This window comes from Tamandua tetradactyla, chromosome 15, assembly GCF_023851605.1.
Source record: "Tamandua tetradactyla isolate mTamTet1 chromosome 15, mTamTet1.pri, whole genome shotgun sequence".
NCBI classification, from domain to species: domain Eukaryota; kingdom Metazoa; phylum Chordata; class Mammalia; order Pilosa; family Myrmecophagidae; genus Tamandua; species Tamandua tetradactyla.
This window is the reverse complement of record NC_135341.1, coordinates 45,862,864-45,879,960: the sequence shown is the minus strand read 5'-3', so window position 1 is coordinate 45,879,960 and position 17,097 is coordinate 45,862,864. Positions and strand designations below refer to the sequence as shown.

The window sequence follows — 17,097 nt, the reverse complement described above, 5'->3', positions numbered from 1 at the left end:
TTGAGAAATCAACAATAAAGTTACTTGAGCTAATAAGAGCTAATAAATCCAGCAGAGTGGTGGGATATAAGATTAATGTACAGAAATAAGTAATGCTTCAATACACAAGTAATGACTTAACAGGGGGTAAATAATAGGGGGCAGGGACAAGAGATTAGGGGAACTTTTGATTTGATATTTAGAGTGGCTATTTTTATCAGTTCTTTAACCCATAAAAATGGTCTGAAATTGAAAGTGCTACTGATGGTACAACCAAGAGAGGACACTGTGAGATATGGTTTGTGTTTTAGTTTGTTAATGCTGCTAGAAATGCAATATATCAGAAATGGGTTGGCTTTTATAAAGGGAATTTATTAAGTTACAAGTTTACAATTCTAAAACCATAAAAATATCCAAATTAAGGTATCCAGAGAAAGATACCTTGACTCAAGAAAGGGCTGATGACGTTTGGGGCTTCTCAGTCAGCTGGGAAGGCACATGGTGACTGCTAGCTTTCTCTTCAGGCTTCTCATTTCAAATGGCTTCCCTGGGGGCATTTTCTTTCTGCATCTCCAAATATCTCTGTCAGCTCTGAAGCTTTTTCCAAAATGGTTCCCTCTTAAAGGACTCCAATAAGTGATCCAATATAAATGGATAGAGACACATCTCCATGGAAACCACCTACGCTAGTCTGAAAGTATTATGTACTCTAGAAAAGCCATGTTTTAATCCTGATCCAATCTTGTGGGAGCAACTGCTTCTTTTAATCCTGATTTAATATTGTAGGTTGGAAACATTTGATTAGATTATCTCCATAGAGACATGACATGCCCAATTGTAGGTGTGACCTTTTGATTAGGATAGAGATGTGATTCCACCATTCCAGGTGAGTCTTGTTTAGTTCACTAGAATCAATTAGGAAGAAACATTTTGGAGAGAGACAGAAATGACAGAAGTCTCAGATGTGACAGAGCACATGTAGATGCTTGGAGAACAGTTGCCTCAGAGAAAAGACACTGATGTTTGGAGATGCTTGGAGCCCAGCAGATGTCACCATGAGATGTCAAGCAAGTCAGAACTTGGGGTGAGCCAAGGCAGGCCAAGAGATGAAAGCCAGCCTCAGAGAAGCAAAGTGAGGAACCCCCACAGGAACAGAGGCTGAAAGTAACAGAGCCCAGGAGCAAGGTACCAGCAGATGCCAGCCACATAACTTCCCAGTTGACAGAGGTGCTCTTGACCCATCGGCCTGTCTTGAGTGCAGGTAATCTCATGTTGGTGCCTTAATTTGGACACTTTCACTTCCTTAGAACTGTAAACTTGTAATTTATTAAATTCCCTTCTTTAAAAGCCATACCAGTTCTGGTATATCGCATTTTGGCAGCTTGCAAACTAACACAGTACCTAATAAAAAAAATCCCATCCCCACTGGGTGGGTCACATCTCCATGGAAAAAACTTAACCAGAAAGATCCCCCCCCAATGATACTGGATCAGGATTAAAGGAGATGGCTTTCCTAGGGTACACAAAAGTTTCAAACTGGCAAAGTTTGTTTATTTTGTACATTATGAATGACAATCAGTGGATGGAGAGGGCCAAAGGGCACAATGTCTGAGAAGCCGAAAGGTAAACTGTGACATATTTATATTCTGGAATACTGTGCAGCTACAAAGAAGAATGATGTTGTGAGGCATGCAATGAACTGAATGAACCTTGGGGACAATGTGTGTGCAATATAAGCCAGAAATAAAAGAATAATTATGCTATGGTCTCTTTCAGGAAATACCTGTTAAGAAAACTGGAGCCTAGATTGTAAGCTCTTACAGCCGCCACACTTAGTTTAAAGTTGTATTTTTTTAGACTCTGAGACACTGAACTATGTGTGTATAAGATGGTATGGCCATGAAACTTTGAGTACCTCTCTGACACCTAAGACTCAGAGCTGGAGTTCTTTAGCTCTGAAAGTCAGCATTCCTACATACAGTAACAGTTGAAGTAACTGAAAAAGGGATCAGGCTTCAATTAGAGATAAAAATGAAGCCAATCTGGCTGAGACTAAGGTTAATTAGAACACAGGATAAAAAATGATGGTGTATATACTCTAGATTTTCAACTACTATATGGGACCAAAGGCAGAGAGTTTTATTGTATATAGAACCTAAGTTTTCTGTAATACACAATCTAAATCAACCTGTCTGGATAGCTCATTTAAACAACTTAAACACATGGAGACTAGAAAGTGAGCAAGACCTTGTAATTCTGCACAGCTTAATGTAAATACCTGGATACATCTCAGACTATGGAGGGCTGATCATTTTAAAGTATTGGTAGAGTACCCTGAAGAACTGAAGTAAAAAATATGGAACCTCTGGTATCCTCTCAAACATTGGGGACTCCCAAGAAAAGAGGCTAAGCCCTTGATTTTGAGGGCTGCCCTTATGAAACTTATTTTTATAGTGGAGAAGCTAAGACTATCTCTTATGAGGCTTAAGAGTTGTTCTAGGAAACCTCTTTTGTTGCTTGGATAAAAGCTCTCTCTCTTTCTCTAAGCCTAATACTTCAAGGAAAATCATTACCCTGTCCCCTACATGGGACATGGCATTCAGAAGGGAAAAACTCCTTGACAATGTGGGGCATGACTCACAGGGATGAGTCTGTCTCTGGCACCAAGGGGATCAACAATGTTTTCTTGACCAAAAGGAGGAAAAGAAATGTAACAAAACAAGTCATCAGTTGCTAACAGAGTTCAAATAGTTAAGAGTTCAACTAGACAGAGGCTACTCTTATGAAAGCCTCAGTTAGATATTACTAAATTACCTTGGTTTGCCAAACCCCAACTAATATCATTCCTGTTCATTCTTTGAACACCTAGAGTTCTAACTATGAAAGTTTCATGCACTAAATTTACTTTGTCGAAGTCTATAACTTCTAGGGGGTTCCTAAGTCAGGCAAATTCTGAAACTCAGAAGGACCGACCTCTCCAAAACCATCAACTAATTACATCCCCCTATCCTTTATTGTCAGCACCCCTTCTCAACATGAAAAAGTTAGAAGGGGCATTCCCCAAAGATCCCTATAGATTTGGAGAAGGATCAAAAGAGGAGGAGTTATAACAAAGAAAATAGGATTTAACAAATGAGTATGACTGCTGAATAACTATACTGATACTTCTTTTAGCCTCAAGTGTTTTGGAACAGCTAGAGGAAAAATCTAAAATAGTGGATGATAACCTACAACAAATGCTGAAATCTGTTCTTTAACTACAAGTTGAAGTATACTTTGAAAATTATTGATTTTTTTCTTTTTTTGTATATATGTTGTATTTCACAAAAAAAATGATTAAAAAAATGAAATCATGTTGAAATTATGCTGTGTTTTTACCTGGCTTTACTGAGTAACACTTATATCTGATTATAAGAGCCAAAGTAATAACACTCAATTTCTTCCTTGATGCACATAAAAACGTGAACATTGATCATGTAAAAATATTATCCTCTTCTAAAAAAAATCAAGGCAAGTATACTGGAACAGGAAATAAAGTAAACCCTAAAAAAAGCTTTGAATTAACTAGATTTTGCCTTTGGCATGACCCCCATTTTATAGTTCCACATTCAACTCTTTTATCCCTCTTACTCTCCTACCTTCTTTCTCCTATCCGTCTCTTCCACTGCCCCAGGCTTGTTTTGTTAGCAAAATTAGTTCATATTAAAGCAATACTATTTGAAAGAGGTCTTGAGCACAGGACATTGAGAATGTTGGAATTTGGGTCATCAATGGAGGACAGTGAATTTCTGGAAGAGTTGCTCCCTGGCACCTCTCACATTCCACCAAATAAATGAAGATATACCTACTGGATTTATAGCAAGGCAGCCTTGGCTAAGAATAGATGTTAATAACAAAATGCTACTTAAAATATATATATTGCTATGTTATAACCACATCAATCCAAAAACATAGGAAGTACTGAGAGAAACAGAGCTGCAATTCTGGGACCTTCCTTACCTAAAGCTATACAAATCAATGATTGACTGTCAGAGCCCTGGGAAATCTTCTGTTATAAAAGGGTAAGGAAGCTACAGCATCTATTTTGAGTGCTTAGAGGCTTTTATGCTCAACCCTGCTGCTGGGATGGTAGGCTGGGTTTCCATATACTGCAATTAGGACAAGTAAAAACACAGGAGTCCCTGGGCTATGCTATCTGCCCTTTTGTATCCTTTCTTGTCAATCAAAGGCAGGGTATGGGTTGCTTGGGGAATATAGGCTGCCCAGTGAAGGTCAGGGCAAAACCCAGCAAGTAGAGGTCAACACTAAAGAGGAATCCAGGTGATGTGATTTAAAAAAATTTTTTAGGCTATCACCACTACCATCTCCAAGGAGGAACCAGCTCAGCCAGGGCAGGACAACTGGGGTACAGACCAACTGATTGGATAGATTTGTACTTGAATCTTTGTCTTAAGAGACTAGTCTCTTTTCAGTCACACTAAGGAAAGCCAGAAAACATACTACATTTGTTAATGCTCTTTGCTACACAAATCACTACTCAATATCTGCCCTCAAAGTGAAGCAAATAGATATGGATCCTGCCTTCCTAGGGCTTACAGTCTAGTGGGAGAGACAGAGAAATAGACAGGCTATTTATTCCCATGTACAAGTGTTAGAACTGAGGAGACCACAGGAGTTGAGGCGAGGGTGAGCCTAATGCAGTGTTGGTGGGTTTTTAAGGGGCTTCCTCAAATAAGAGATTTCTCAGCCAAGACCTGAAGGCTGAAGAAGACTGAGCTAAGTAAAATGGGAAAACATGTTTCAGGTAGAGGCAAGAGAAATTATGGCTAAAAACAGTTGCAAGAAGAGAAGGTGGCCTTCATGATAATAGTGCCAGCGGGAACAGGGAGAAAATGACAGTTTGTAATGTGTTTAGGTGGTAGAATTGCCAAGGCTTGAAGAATGGGGTAGGATGGCAAAGGAGAAGAGGAGGTAAAGGACAATGCCTCCATTTTTGGCCTAGTCACTTGAGTGCAGGTTAGTTTCAGTTACTGACCAACAGAATACAAGAAGAGGAAAAGCTCTGAGGAGTGATTATGAGTTTAGTTTTAACTGCTGAATCTGAAGTGTTTTTAGTACATCCAGTGGAAATGTCCAGCAGGCAGACAGGCAGTGGTAATTAGAAAAAGGCATCACTACTAAATGCGGAAGTGACTCCATAGAGGGGCTGATTAACACAGAACTAAGATGCCCAATATCTTGGGGGTTTGACTTGCAAATGGACTGCTTACTCTGTGGTCCATGACCATAAACCTGACCTGTACTCCATGGCACTAGCAGTGAAGGCAGGAGGCAAGGGAAAGAAGAGCCAAGTTCAAATCCATCACCATTTAAAGAGAAAAATTCTGCTCAGTTATTCCTTGAAAGGAAGAAATTAGAAGAGGAAAACCAGACATTGATTTTTCCGATACGATGGAGTCCATAATTCATTTTTTAAATTGGCACAGTGATTTCAGGAACATGAATTGATAAATGTCATGTTGAAATAAGCTAAAATGTTGTTAGGCATTAATAACTTGTTCAGAGGATGCCTCAGTCCTCTAATCATCTACTATAACAAATGTTTGCATTTTGATGCTAGGTAACGACTGGGATTCTAAACAGATTGCAGAGGGACATCTTTTTTAATAGCCAAGAAAAGCAGACATGGTTAATATGAAATAAATCAATCAATATAAACCAGTCTAAATACTGGCATCTTTGACAGAAAATAAGGAAAATTAAAAAACAAAACAAAACAAAACAAAACTCGAAATACCTCTTTTAATAGAGGGAAAAGTAGGCTGTAGCATAATTTCTTATACCAATTAATCGAGTTACAAAACTCATATACAATGTAGAACCTGACTCATCATTTTCTCTTCTCAAGATATAAAATATTTAGGTCAAACAATCTTTGCTTTATCTGTATCTTCAAGATTCACAGTCAACTATGAATATAATCTATAGGATATATAGGTTATACCATATATTAGACATTTCTTATACCATGGTTACTAACTGAAGATTCAAAGACCCCTCTGAATTGTGGGAAGCACTGTTCATATATTGCAGTCTAGGCATTTTTCTGGAGTGTAGAGAGGGTCTGGATCCTCAATAGGTCCAGCCTCAATACAGACTATATTATCCAACTGTCTTATACATACACTTCACTACGACTCTTCTACAGTGTATATCATAAATATAGGTCATAAATTATAGGTTGACAGGCTTCATACTCTCTTAAGGACAGCTATGTTTATTTTCATAGAACTAAAACTGGAAAAAACTTCAAAAGCTAACAAGCTCATTCTCCTGCCTTTAGGCGAAATGCCTCTCAAATCATCCAAGTCAGATGAAAACTGAAAGCCTGTTTATTTTTCCCTATGGGAAAGTAATTCCAGCACCTATTACATTTTTTAACAACCACTGTAAAATTTATCTTCAGATAGTATGTGCTCTCATTTAGGTCCTCAAAAGTGTTATTACTATCTTTCTTCATTTTATACATAGCTATAAATGAGTGCTATCTTTCCCAGAGAAGACATATGGCAACGTTCTTGCCACAGGTCATTTTAAAACCCAATGGCTGTGTGTGGTTATAAATGTGTATATATACAATATGTCTCACACACTTCTGGGCAATATACTAGAACCTGAGCATGGTCAAGTTAGTAACAGGAGTTCAGTGTCCCAAAGAACCAAGCAAAAACCTCTTAGTGGATGAATTATCCCAGGCTAATAACCCACCTGGAGGCTGGGGCAGCAGCACATTGAGGCACCAGGGCTCTAAAAGGGACAGGGGGAAAGGCTGCTCCGGGGAGCTCCAGGGGAAAAGCAGGAAGTCCTATCTGCATTGACCGTAGTCAAGGAAACCTGGTTCTGTGATTTTACATGCTAAATGTTCAAGATAAGAACCAAGAAGACAACCTGCAAACAGTATGTTAGACAAGAAGGGGGAGGGGAGTGTCATTGTGGAGAATCCGTAAACAAGAGTGGGAAATGTCTATAAATAAGACTCTAGACACCTGCCTGCAAAGAATCCTGCATTTAGGAGGGGTGGCACCCCAGGTAGGCTGCTCACTGAAGGCAGGAGTAACTATCACGGTCAAAAATCACAAGCTGATAAGGCTAAAAATCGAGTATAAAACAATGTGTCATGAAAGGGGCAGTTTTAGAGATAAGACATTTGAGAATTGTGAGTCTCAAAAGAAAGCAAATCAATTATGGAACATATTAGTACTGTGCCAGGCACCTTCCCATACATCATATCCTTTAATCCTCCCTGGCTCAGAGATCTTGAGTGCCTCATCCAAGAACACACAGTTTAAGCAGCAGCAGAACAAGACACCACATCTCTGATTTCTGACTCCAAGCCCAGGGCTCCTCCACCTACTCAGCAACCTCTGTCCTAGAATCATATCATATTCCAATGAAAGGATTTAGGGGCCTTAAAAGATAGTGCTGTGTATGGAAAGAGCTACATGAACCTCAGGAGAAATTTAACAGGTCAAGAAGCTGTAATACATTCCTACTAAAAGATTGAACCAAATAAAATTGCCATTTTTGTAGGTCACAAAGAGTTGAATGTGGGCAATTTCATTTGGTACAATCTAATTTAAAGGAACTAGAAAGAGAGAGAAAAAGTGTCCTTCCCAGCTCCAAATCTAGGGTTCAAGCTAGGGCCCTGTTGTAGTACATCGTATAAAACACAGGGAGAGAATGATGGAGGAAGAATATTTAAATGCAGAATCATCAAATACAAACAACTTCTATTTCACATTTTATTTTAAGCTGACCTTCTTCCCCAACACCAGAATTCCTAAAGTCAGCTTTCTGGTGGAGCCTTCCGATTTTGAAATTTGTAGATACATATTGCCGTGTTTAACAAACTTAAGGCCTATTTAACAAACATGTGCTGCTAACAATCCCATCTGCTCCAAGCCCCTGGGTCTCTGCTCTCATCTGCTTCAAAGCCTTCTAGAAGGCTTCCCTGGCAACACCTAGGCCACTCCAGGGTACAGTTAAATCTGTATTTAAAGTTTCAGCCACTGCGCCACCCCACATATTTTTTTATTAATGGCCTATTATGGCTGTTAGATTACCTGAGACAGATGCATGCTCAACAACAAATCCTGAAAGGGGCAGATTCCTCCATGAGGGTAGACAGGTTGTCTACTCCCTTCCCTCTGAGATCTAAGTTTAATCACTCAAATGCAGCAATTAAACAACATAAACAGGGCAGCTGTTACAAGCAATGTAAGCAAAACCAAGTTCATCAAAGCCACTCGGTGCTGCTGTTTCCCAGTATTTTGGAGCCATATCTTAATCATTATGTCTCCTAATTAAGTCTGCTAAGTAACTCGGTATAACTATATAAAGAAGAAAAGTAAAGTAACTCCTTGTATAGCCTTCCTAAAAGGAAACAGTTTGTGAAGTCTACAAGCAATCTTTTTTTCATTTATATGTTTGTCATTGTTCTTGGGACAAAGGCAAAAAGTAACCTCTATTTAGAACATCTAGTAATGTGTCTGGAGATGACTCTGCTTTTTAGCTAGGAAATATCTTATATTCAAAAAAATCTTCAAAACTTAAAAAAATTAGAATGGTTTTCTAATCAAACATATTTTCTTACAGCAAAGGTATTTTAAAGCATGTACTATAGTGAAGAACATGTGAGAAGGCCAAGTAGAATCATGGCAGGGAAAATGTACACTTTTAGGTCAGACTCCTGACTTCGCTATTCTGAATTTTTAATCTTTGTAAGCTTCAGGGTGCTTGTCTATAAGAGGAGAATGTGCCAGGCACAGTCCACTTAAACCCTACAGTAACCTCCTGATCAGTGATTATTATCAGCCCCATTTGACAGGTAAGAAAACTGTGGCATGGAAAAACTGACCCACCCAAGGTCACACAGCTAGCTAAGTAGCAGAGCTGGTTTGAGCCATGACCCTTATTTAATCTCTATCCAATACTGCCTCTCATCTGTCCTTTTTTTTTTTTTTAATTTCAAATATAAAATACTTTATTCCCTGATGCAAGACTCATCTCTTACATATCAGGATGGTATACTGTGGCTGGTCACCTGTTCTTGAACTACCTTCTCCTAGTGGAGACACCCATCTCTTGTATCTTTCTCTCTCTTTTTTTTTTTTTACATGGGCAGGCACTGGGAATCAAATCTGGGTCCTCTGGCATGGCAAGTGAGCATTCTTGCCTGCTGAGCCACCGTGGCCCGCCCTATCTTTCTCTTTTGAGAGGAGGTATTCTTCACTGAGGCTCTATCCAGAATTCAAGTCAGAATCTTATTATTGTGCTACAGTCAGATAGTATTGTGCTATCCATTTCTGAATTTTTACAATCAGTCCTTTGTATAATCTGTATCCCTTCAGCTCTAGTTATCCAATCTCTACCCTATTTCAAGCTCCTGATGACCTCTGCTCCTAACTGAAATTCTCCAAGTTCATTCATCAATGTCAGTTCATATCAGTGAGACCATATAGTATTTGTCCTTTTGTTTCCAGCTAATCTCACTCAGCATAATGTCCTCAAGGTCCATCCACACTGTTACATGCTTCATGACTTTATTCTGTCTTACAGCTGCGTAATATCCCATCATAGGTATATACCACAGCTTGTTTAGCCACTCAACTGTTGATGGACATTAGGGCTGTTTCCACCTCTTGGTGACTGTAAATAATGCTGCTATAAACATTAGTGTGCAAATGTCCATTTGTGTCCTTGCCCTCATGTCCTCTGAACAGATAACTAGCAATGGTATTGCTGGACCATATGCCAATACTATACTTTGCTTCCTGAGGAACTGCCAAATTGCCTGTTCTAGTTTGCTAGCTGCCAGAATGCAAAATACCAGAAACAGAATGGCTTTTAAAAAGGGGAATTTAATAAGTTGCTAGTTTATAGCTCTAAGGCTGAGAAAATGTCCCAATTAAAACAAGTCTATAGAAATGTCCAGTCTAAGGCATTCAGGGAAAGATACCCTGGTTCAGGAAGGCTGATGAAGTTCAGGGTTTCTCTCTCAGAAGGAAGGGCACTTGGTGAACACAGCTTCATCTGCTAGCTTCTTCCTCTGGCTTCCTGTTTCATGAAGCTCCCCGGGAGGCATTTTCCTTCTTCATCTCTAAAGGTCACTGGCTGGTGGACTCTGCTTCTAATGGCTGCGTCATTCTCTGCTATCTCAGAATCTCTTATTCTCCAAAATGTTTCTTCTTTTACAGGACTCCAGAAACTTCTCAAGACCCACCCAAATGGGTGGAGACATGTCGTCACCTAATCCAGTTTAACAACCACTCTTGATTAAATCACATCTCCAGGGAGATTATCTAATTACAGATTCAAACATACAGTATTGAATAGGGATTATTCTGCCTTTATGAAATGGAAGTTTGATCAAAACGTGGCTTTTCTAGGGGACATACATCCTTTCAAACCAGCACACTGCCTTCCACAGCAGTTGTACCGTTTTACATTCCCACCAACAGTGGATAAGTGTGCCTCTTTCTCCACATCCTCTCCAGCGCTTGTCATTTCCTGTTTTATTGATAATGGCCATTCTGGTGGGTGTGAGATGATATCTCATTGTAGTTTTGATTTGCATTTCCCTAACAGCCAGGGAAGTTGCGCATCTTTTCATGCACCTCTTAGCCATTTGTATTTCCTCTTCTGAGAAGTGTCTGTTCATGTCTTTTTGCCCATTTTATAACTGGGTTGTCTTTTTGTTGTTGAGTTGAACAATCTCTTTATATTTTCTGGATACCAGACCCTTACCTGATATGTTGTTTCCAAATAATGTCTCCCATTGTGTAGGCTGCCTTTTTACTTTCTTCTTTCTTTTTTTTTAAAATATTTTTATTGACAAAACAAAGCAATATATAAACATGAACATTCTTAACATATGAACATTCCATACTTGGTATATAATCAATGGCTCACAATCTTCCTTTTTACTTTTTTGACAAAGTTCTTTGATGCACAAAAGTGTTTAATTTTTTTTATTTATTAATTAAAAAAATTAACAACAAACAAAAATATTAACATATCATTCCATTCTACATATATAATCAGTAATTCTTACTATCATCATAGTTGCATATTCATCATTTCTTAGAACATTTGCATCAATTTAGAAAAAGAAATAAAAAGACAACAGGAAAAGAAATAAAACGATAACAGAAAAAAAAAAGATTATACATACCATACCCCTTACCCCTCACTTTCATTTATCACTAGCATTTCAAACTAAATTTATTTTAACATTTGTTCCCCTATTATTTATTTTTATTCCATATGTTCTACTTGTCTGTTGATATGGTAGATAAAAGGAGCATCAGACACAAGGTTTTCACAATCACAGAGTCACACTGTGAGAGCTATATCATTGTTCAATCATCATCAAGAAACATGGCTACTGGAACACAGCTCTACATTTTCAGGCAGTTCCCTCCAGCCTCTCCACTACATCTTGAACAACAAGGTGATATCTACTTAATGAGTAAGAATAACCTCCAGGATAACCTCTCGACTCTGTTTGGAATCTCTCAGCCATTGACACTTAGTCTCATTTCACTCTTCCCCCTTTTGGTCGAGAAGGTTCTCTCAATCCCTTGACGTTAATTCTCAGCTCATTCTAGAGTTTTAAAAGTGTTTAATTTTGAGGAGTTTCTATTTATCTATTTCTTTCTTCAATGCTCATGGCTTTGGGTGTAAGATCTAGGAAACCTGCCTTCTATTACAAGTTTTATAAGATATTTCCCTACATTTTCTTCTAAAAGTGTTATGGTCTTAGCTCTAATGTTTAGGTTTGATCCATTTTCAGTTAATTCTTGTATAGGGTGTGAGATATGGATCCTCTTTCATTCTTTTGCATGTGGAGATCCAGTTCTCCAGGCACCATTTATTAAAGAGACTATTCTGTCCCAGGTGAATTGGCTCGACTCCCTTATCAAAGATTAATTGTCCATGAATAAGAGGGTCTATATCTGAATTCTATTTGATTCCACTGGTCAGTATATCTATCTTTATGCCAGTACCATGCTGTTTTGACCACTGTAGCTTTGCAATATGCCTTAAGGTCAGGAAGTGTAAGACCCCCAACTTCATTTTTCTTTCTCAAGATACTTTTAGCTATTCAGGACACCCTGTCTTTCCAGATAAGTTTGGTTATTGGTTTTTCTATTTCTGCAAAGTAAGTTTTTGGGATTTTAATTGGAATTGCATTGAATCTATAAATCAATTTAGGTAGACTTGACATCTTAACTATATTTAGTCTTCTAATCCATGAACACAGTATGCCCTTCCATTTATTTAGGTCTTCTGTGATTTTTTTTAGCATTTTCTTGTAGTTTTCTTTGTATAGGTCTTTTGTATCCTTAAACTTATTTCTAACTATTTTATTCTTTTGGTTACAACTGCAAATGGAATTTCATCTGTTCTTTTTAAGCTATTTCTTTATTTCTATAAATATTTTTGTCCTACATATCACTTACTGTGTCAGTTTTCTTACATTTGACAGAGCAATTTCATGTCTTTACACGTCCCTAAAAAGTGTGTGGTTTGTGCTACTCTTTCCTCTCTACTCATTGAACCCTCATTTGTTTGCTGCCCCTAACCTACAAGTGAGTGGCTGTCATTCAGCCCTCCCCTCTTAGCTGGAGTAGTTGGTTTTGCTATTTTCCCTGTCACACCATGCAAAGTTCTACACCAAAAAGTTTTCCACTTTTTCAGGGGCATTTCCATTTCCCCAGGGTTTGAGGCTGTACTTTCACTTCGCTGGGAGCCCACTGACCATTTTTTGTGGTGATTATTCTAATTCCTGTATATTATTATTTAATGTAACCCAACACTGATTTTCCTTTCTCTCTTTTTTGTCAAAATAACTCTGTTTTTGCTGAACATAATTAATTCTATGGAATTATTCATCCAAATTGCATTTATCTTCCTCATAGCCACAGGGGAGAAAAAAAGAAAAAACATCCTAGCTGATTTTACAGAACTGAACAGCTACTTTCCTGCAATGAAAAGTGATATATTACACTGCCTTACCTGCTCCAAATCTTTGTATCCACAAATCTGGAGAGGTTTCCATGAGATTTTATGGAATTTCATCAACTGACCCGTGGCTGACTCTTCTGTCCATTAGTAGGTTCATGAGTGGTTAAAACCATTTAGTTTGTTTTTGTTAGCTTTTATCTTTGTTTAAATATTCAGTGGTCATATATGATCTTATCAGTTTTCATTTATTTTCATTATTTTATCCCATTTCTGTGGAGATTGCAGGGGCATGTTCTAAGTCTTTAATCTCTACATTTTTGGAGGAGCCTTGCATGCCAAGTTTAGCTCTAAAATATCCTTTTGAAAGGGAATTTGTCTCCATAATGGGTTTCTTCTTCCTTCTTGGAAGAATTTGTTGACTTTTTCACTTTGTATTCATTAAGAAGGTGATTGGTTTTGAGATTCTACCTTGCCTAAAGATTCATTTATAGAAATGATAAGTCTCCCAGTTTTCAAATAAAGTAGAAATTTAGTATTTTCAGGCTAAAACACCTTCTGAAATTTCTTTTGGTTCTAGTTTTGAAAGGAATTAAAATCTGTGAAAACTTAAGAGATTCAAATAAAATTACTCCAACCTCAGCAATGCTCTGAAAGACATTCAAACACGTGAGCTCTTACCAGAGGAATGAGCAAGCTAATGAGGTCTGTTAGAGGTTTGCTGAGCAGCAGCAGGTCTTCTGCAGCCTGAGTGTCCCCTCCAGAGACAGACTTCTGTGCCTTTAACAGGGGAAAGAGAAAGGGAAAAGAGTCGGGTTGATTAGTCAGCTTGGCTGTAGGAGACAGGTCCATCTAGTCTAGCAGGAGAAGGGGGCTGAGCAAACAGTCTGCCTTGGTCACCAAGAGTATGGGATAGATAGAGGCCCAACAGGAAGTTAAGCTTTGTTATCACAAGAGCAAGTATGTACACCCTTCTGTGGTTACAGCTCAGACTACAGAGATCGACCTGGGAACCTCAGAATTTAAGCAGTAACCAGGGCCTTCCAAGGAGGAATGATGGCTGTGTTCATCTGCTGGGTGGGTAAGCACTTATCTTTCCTATTTATCTTTCCTGAGGCTACATACTGTCATCCCCATTTTTCAGAGAAGAACAATGATATTTAGAAAAGCTATGTTGCTTGCTTGAGTTCTACAGATACTGGGTGACAATGCAAAGAGATAAACCCAGGCTTTCTGACTCCAAATCACACATACTGATCTCTCCTCTGGGCATTTTTATGCACATGACATGATACACAGGAAATATATGCTGCTCTGCCTTCCTTCTCTATATGCATATCCATCCTCAAATCACATCTAGAATGTTTGTCCAATTTATCACTGTGTGGATATACTTCAAATGCAAGTTTTCATTCCTTAGCAAGTATGTGCTTATATGGCAATGGAAATAACTGAAGAGAGTGGTTTTTATGTTAAATGGTATCTGCTACCACAAGTTTTATAGAAGTGTCTACTATAGAGGAGATCACAGAAACAATTAATTTTGCATTGGAAAAAAGGTACTGAGTATTTATTGTGCTTGCTCCAGTATGTACACATTCCATTCACATTCTCCCATTGAGCAGAAATGAGACTCTATTTAGGTAATGAACTTAGCCAGAGACATAAGAGCCAGCAGCAGGCTGTCTCACCCAAGTCATGAATCGGATTTCAGGGTCTTTTCATGAATGTCAAGTTTCCCTCTGCAATATGGGACAATTTTAGTCGCCTTTTTTTTTTTTTTTTTTTTTTGGTTCAGAAGGACTTGACTGAAAAGCAGACACCTGTCTTTAACATGTTAAAGCTTAAACAGCTAAAGGGAACAAAAGCAATCAGCTTGGAGCCCCACCCCCACTCTCACCAAATAACTTTATCAGAAAGGTAAATTTCCTCTCCAAAACAAATGTACAGCCCTATTCTAGAGACTTGAATCTTTTCTGAATCTTGGTTGTTGATCCCTTGCCTCCTGAAGCACTAGCTGAGGTGGAATATCAGCCTTTCAACCATGACATTCTTCAGAGTAGGCAGATCCCCTTTTGGGAGAGATAAGGCAGTCATGCAAATCAAGACCCAGAACAGCAGTCATGGGGCATGATGCCACAGCTTGCAGTCCAAACACATATAAGCAAGCCAACAGGGGCCACAAAAGCAAGCACACAGCGCCCAGATATCCAGTGGTCCTCCAGAGCATCCAAGATCCACACACGATCATTTGTTCTTGTCACTAAGACACATCCAGGCCCTGATCCACATACCAGCATTATTACCACTACCTCTATGCAAAGTTGCCAAGGGTTCCAGAAAGGAAATGCTGGAGCATTACACACCCGGATGCACGAGAAATGCAGCTTTTCTCAGAGAATTACAAGACCACAGTCAAAGTTCTGTGCACCAAAGGGATTCCTGCACGTACACAGGAATAAGTACAAAAACTGAGAAACAAAGTTAAAGACCCAGACTTGCCTCTCCTGTAGGCCTCCCTCCAAATTGCTCACCACCACAATCCCTCAGGTCAGTTTCATGATCCAAATTCAAAGCCCTCTGGGTGCAGTTTGCATGGGGTCCCTGTGGGAGGGAGTAGCCCCTGTCTCTGCCATGACATCACTACTATCAGTTCTATCCAGGTCCTCTGCTTCTGCTTCTGGTCCCACTGACTTCTTTTCAGAACTCACTGCCCACTGTGATTGGTGCGTGGTAACAATTCCCAGGAACCAGGAGAGCAAATGTCTTTCTTCTTGATACTGGTAATGGTGCAGCAATTAGTGGCTACCTTCCCTGAACCAGGTAAGTACATTCAGATATTTTACATTTATATATATGTACCTATATTTTATTTTCTCATGAAAATTAATTTTTTATAGTTATTATTATATCTATTTTACAGATTGGGAAATGGACACTTGGAAAGATGAAGTAACTTGTCCAATGTCATACAGATGGAAAGCAGTGTGGCTTGGATTTGAATTAAAAGCATTTTGGTCTGCAAAGCTTACATGCCCCACTACATCAGTGATTCTCCAGCATGTTGTTTCTGCCTCCACGTTTCACTTGTTTCTTGCAGTGACATTGAAACCATGGGCAAGCTACAAATAGTTTAGCAGAAATTCTTATATAACAAATCTTCCTGAGCTTCTTTTGCAGGCAGCCAAGCTTGACTACAAGCTATATAACTCAAACACAACACAGACTTCTGTCCTTTAGATGAACTTCGAGATATCAGGAACAAAGGTCACCTCCCTCAGAACCAAGACTACAAGGACAGGGAAACAATGGAAGCAAATCAAATGCAAGAGGTCCTTCAATAAGGAAAACCTGGAGTCCACTCTGCTACATATGGAAAACTCTGTAATTAACCAAGCCAAATCAAACCTCCCCACCTCTGTCCCCACCTCTCACCTCCCATTTCCACAAAACTTCCCATAGTTCTCAGATTGGGGAGACAGATTTGAACCTTGCCTCCTGTCTCCTTGCTGACTGAACCTGCAATAAAACTATTTCTTTCCTCAAAATCCTGATGTCATAATATTGGCCTCTGTGCTAGCAGGACAGCGAGCCTTGGGAGCCTTTGCTCCATAACAACATCTCCTTCAGAGGTCAGAACGGGGTGGGGAGTAGAAACCGAGTGCCTGATGAAGACTCTGATACCTGCTGCCCCCCACTCCCCAGGGTACATTCCTGCATCCCAATACCACCATCCTCCACGAAAAGAAAAAGTGCTTCATAAATCTGAGCACTATTATCATTTTAAATGTTGGCACCTCTCAATTCTTGAGCCCAAAGAATGCCCTTCTACTTCAGAGAAACTCCCTTTAGAAGTAGACACAGATTTTGAATGCAGAAGAGCCCCCAGTATAGAGCAGGTTTACAAATGCTAGAGGAGACTTAAAAGGGTCTGGAAAGTATTGATAGCTCAGTCTTTCAGGAGGATGTGTCTTTGATGCACACTCCATTTCTTTTCCCAACACTTTCCTCTAATTCAGTCTCCAGACTATTACTTCTTTCAAATTGACACCAGGTATCATGGAGATCAAAGTCCAAAGTCAACACCAAAAG

The 17,097-nt window shown here is 39.0% G+C and overlaps 1 protein-coding gene across 8 annotated transcripts in view; it reads right to left on the bottom strand.

Annotated features, from left to right (window-relative positions):
• Positions 1–17,097, bottom strand: part of ULK4 (unc-51 like kinase 4) — a 749,242-nt gene that overhangs the window by 169,467 nt on the left and 562,678 nt on the right. For all 8 annotated transcript variants that reach the window (XM_077129714.1, XM_077129713.1, XM_077129706.1 and 5 more), the window contains one exon: positions 13,687–13,785. In XM_077129714.1, the coding sequence (XP_076985829.1) occupies positions 13,687–13,785 (99 nt within the window). The remainder of the gene's footprint in view (positions 1–13,686; positions 13,786–17,097) is intronic.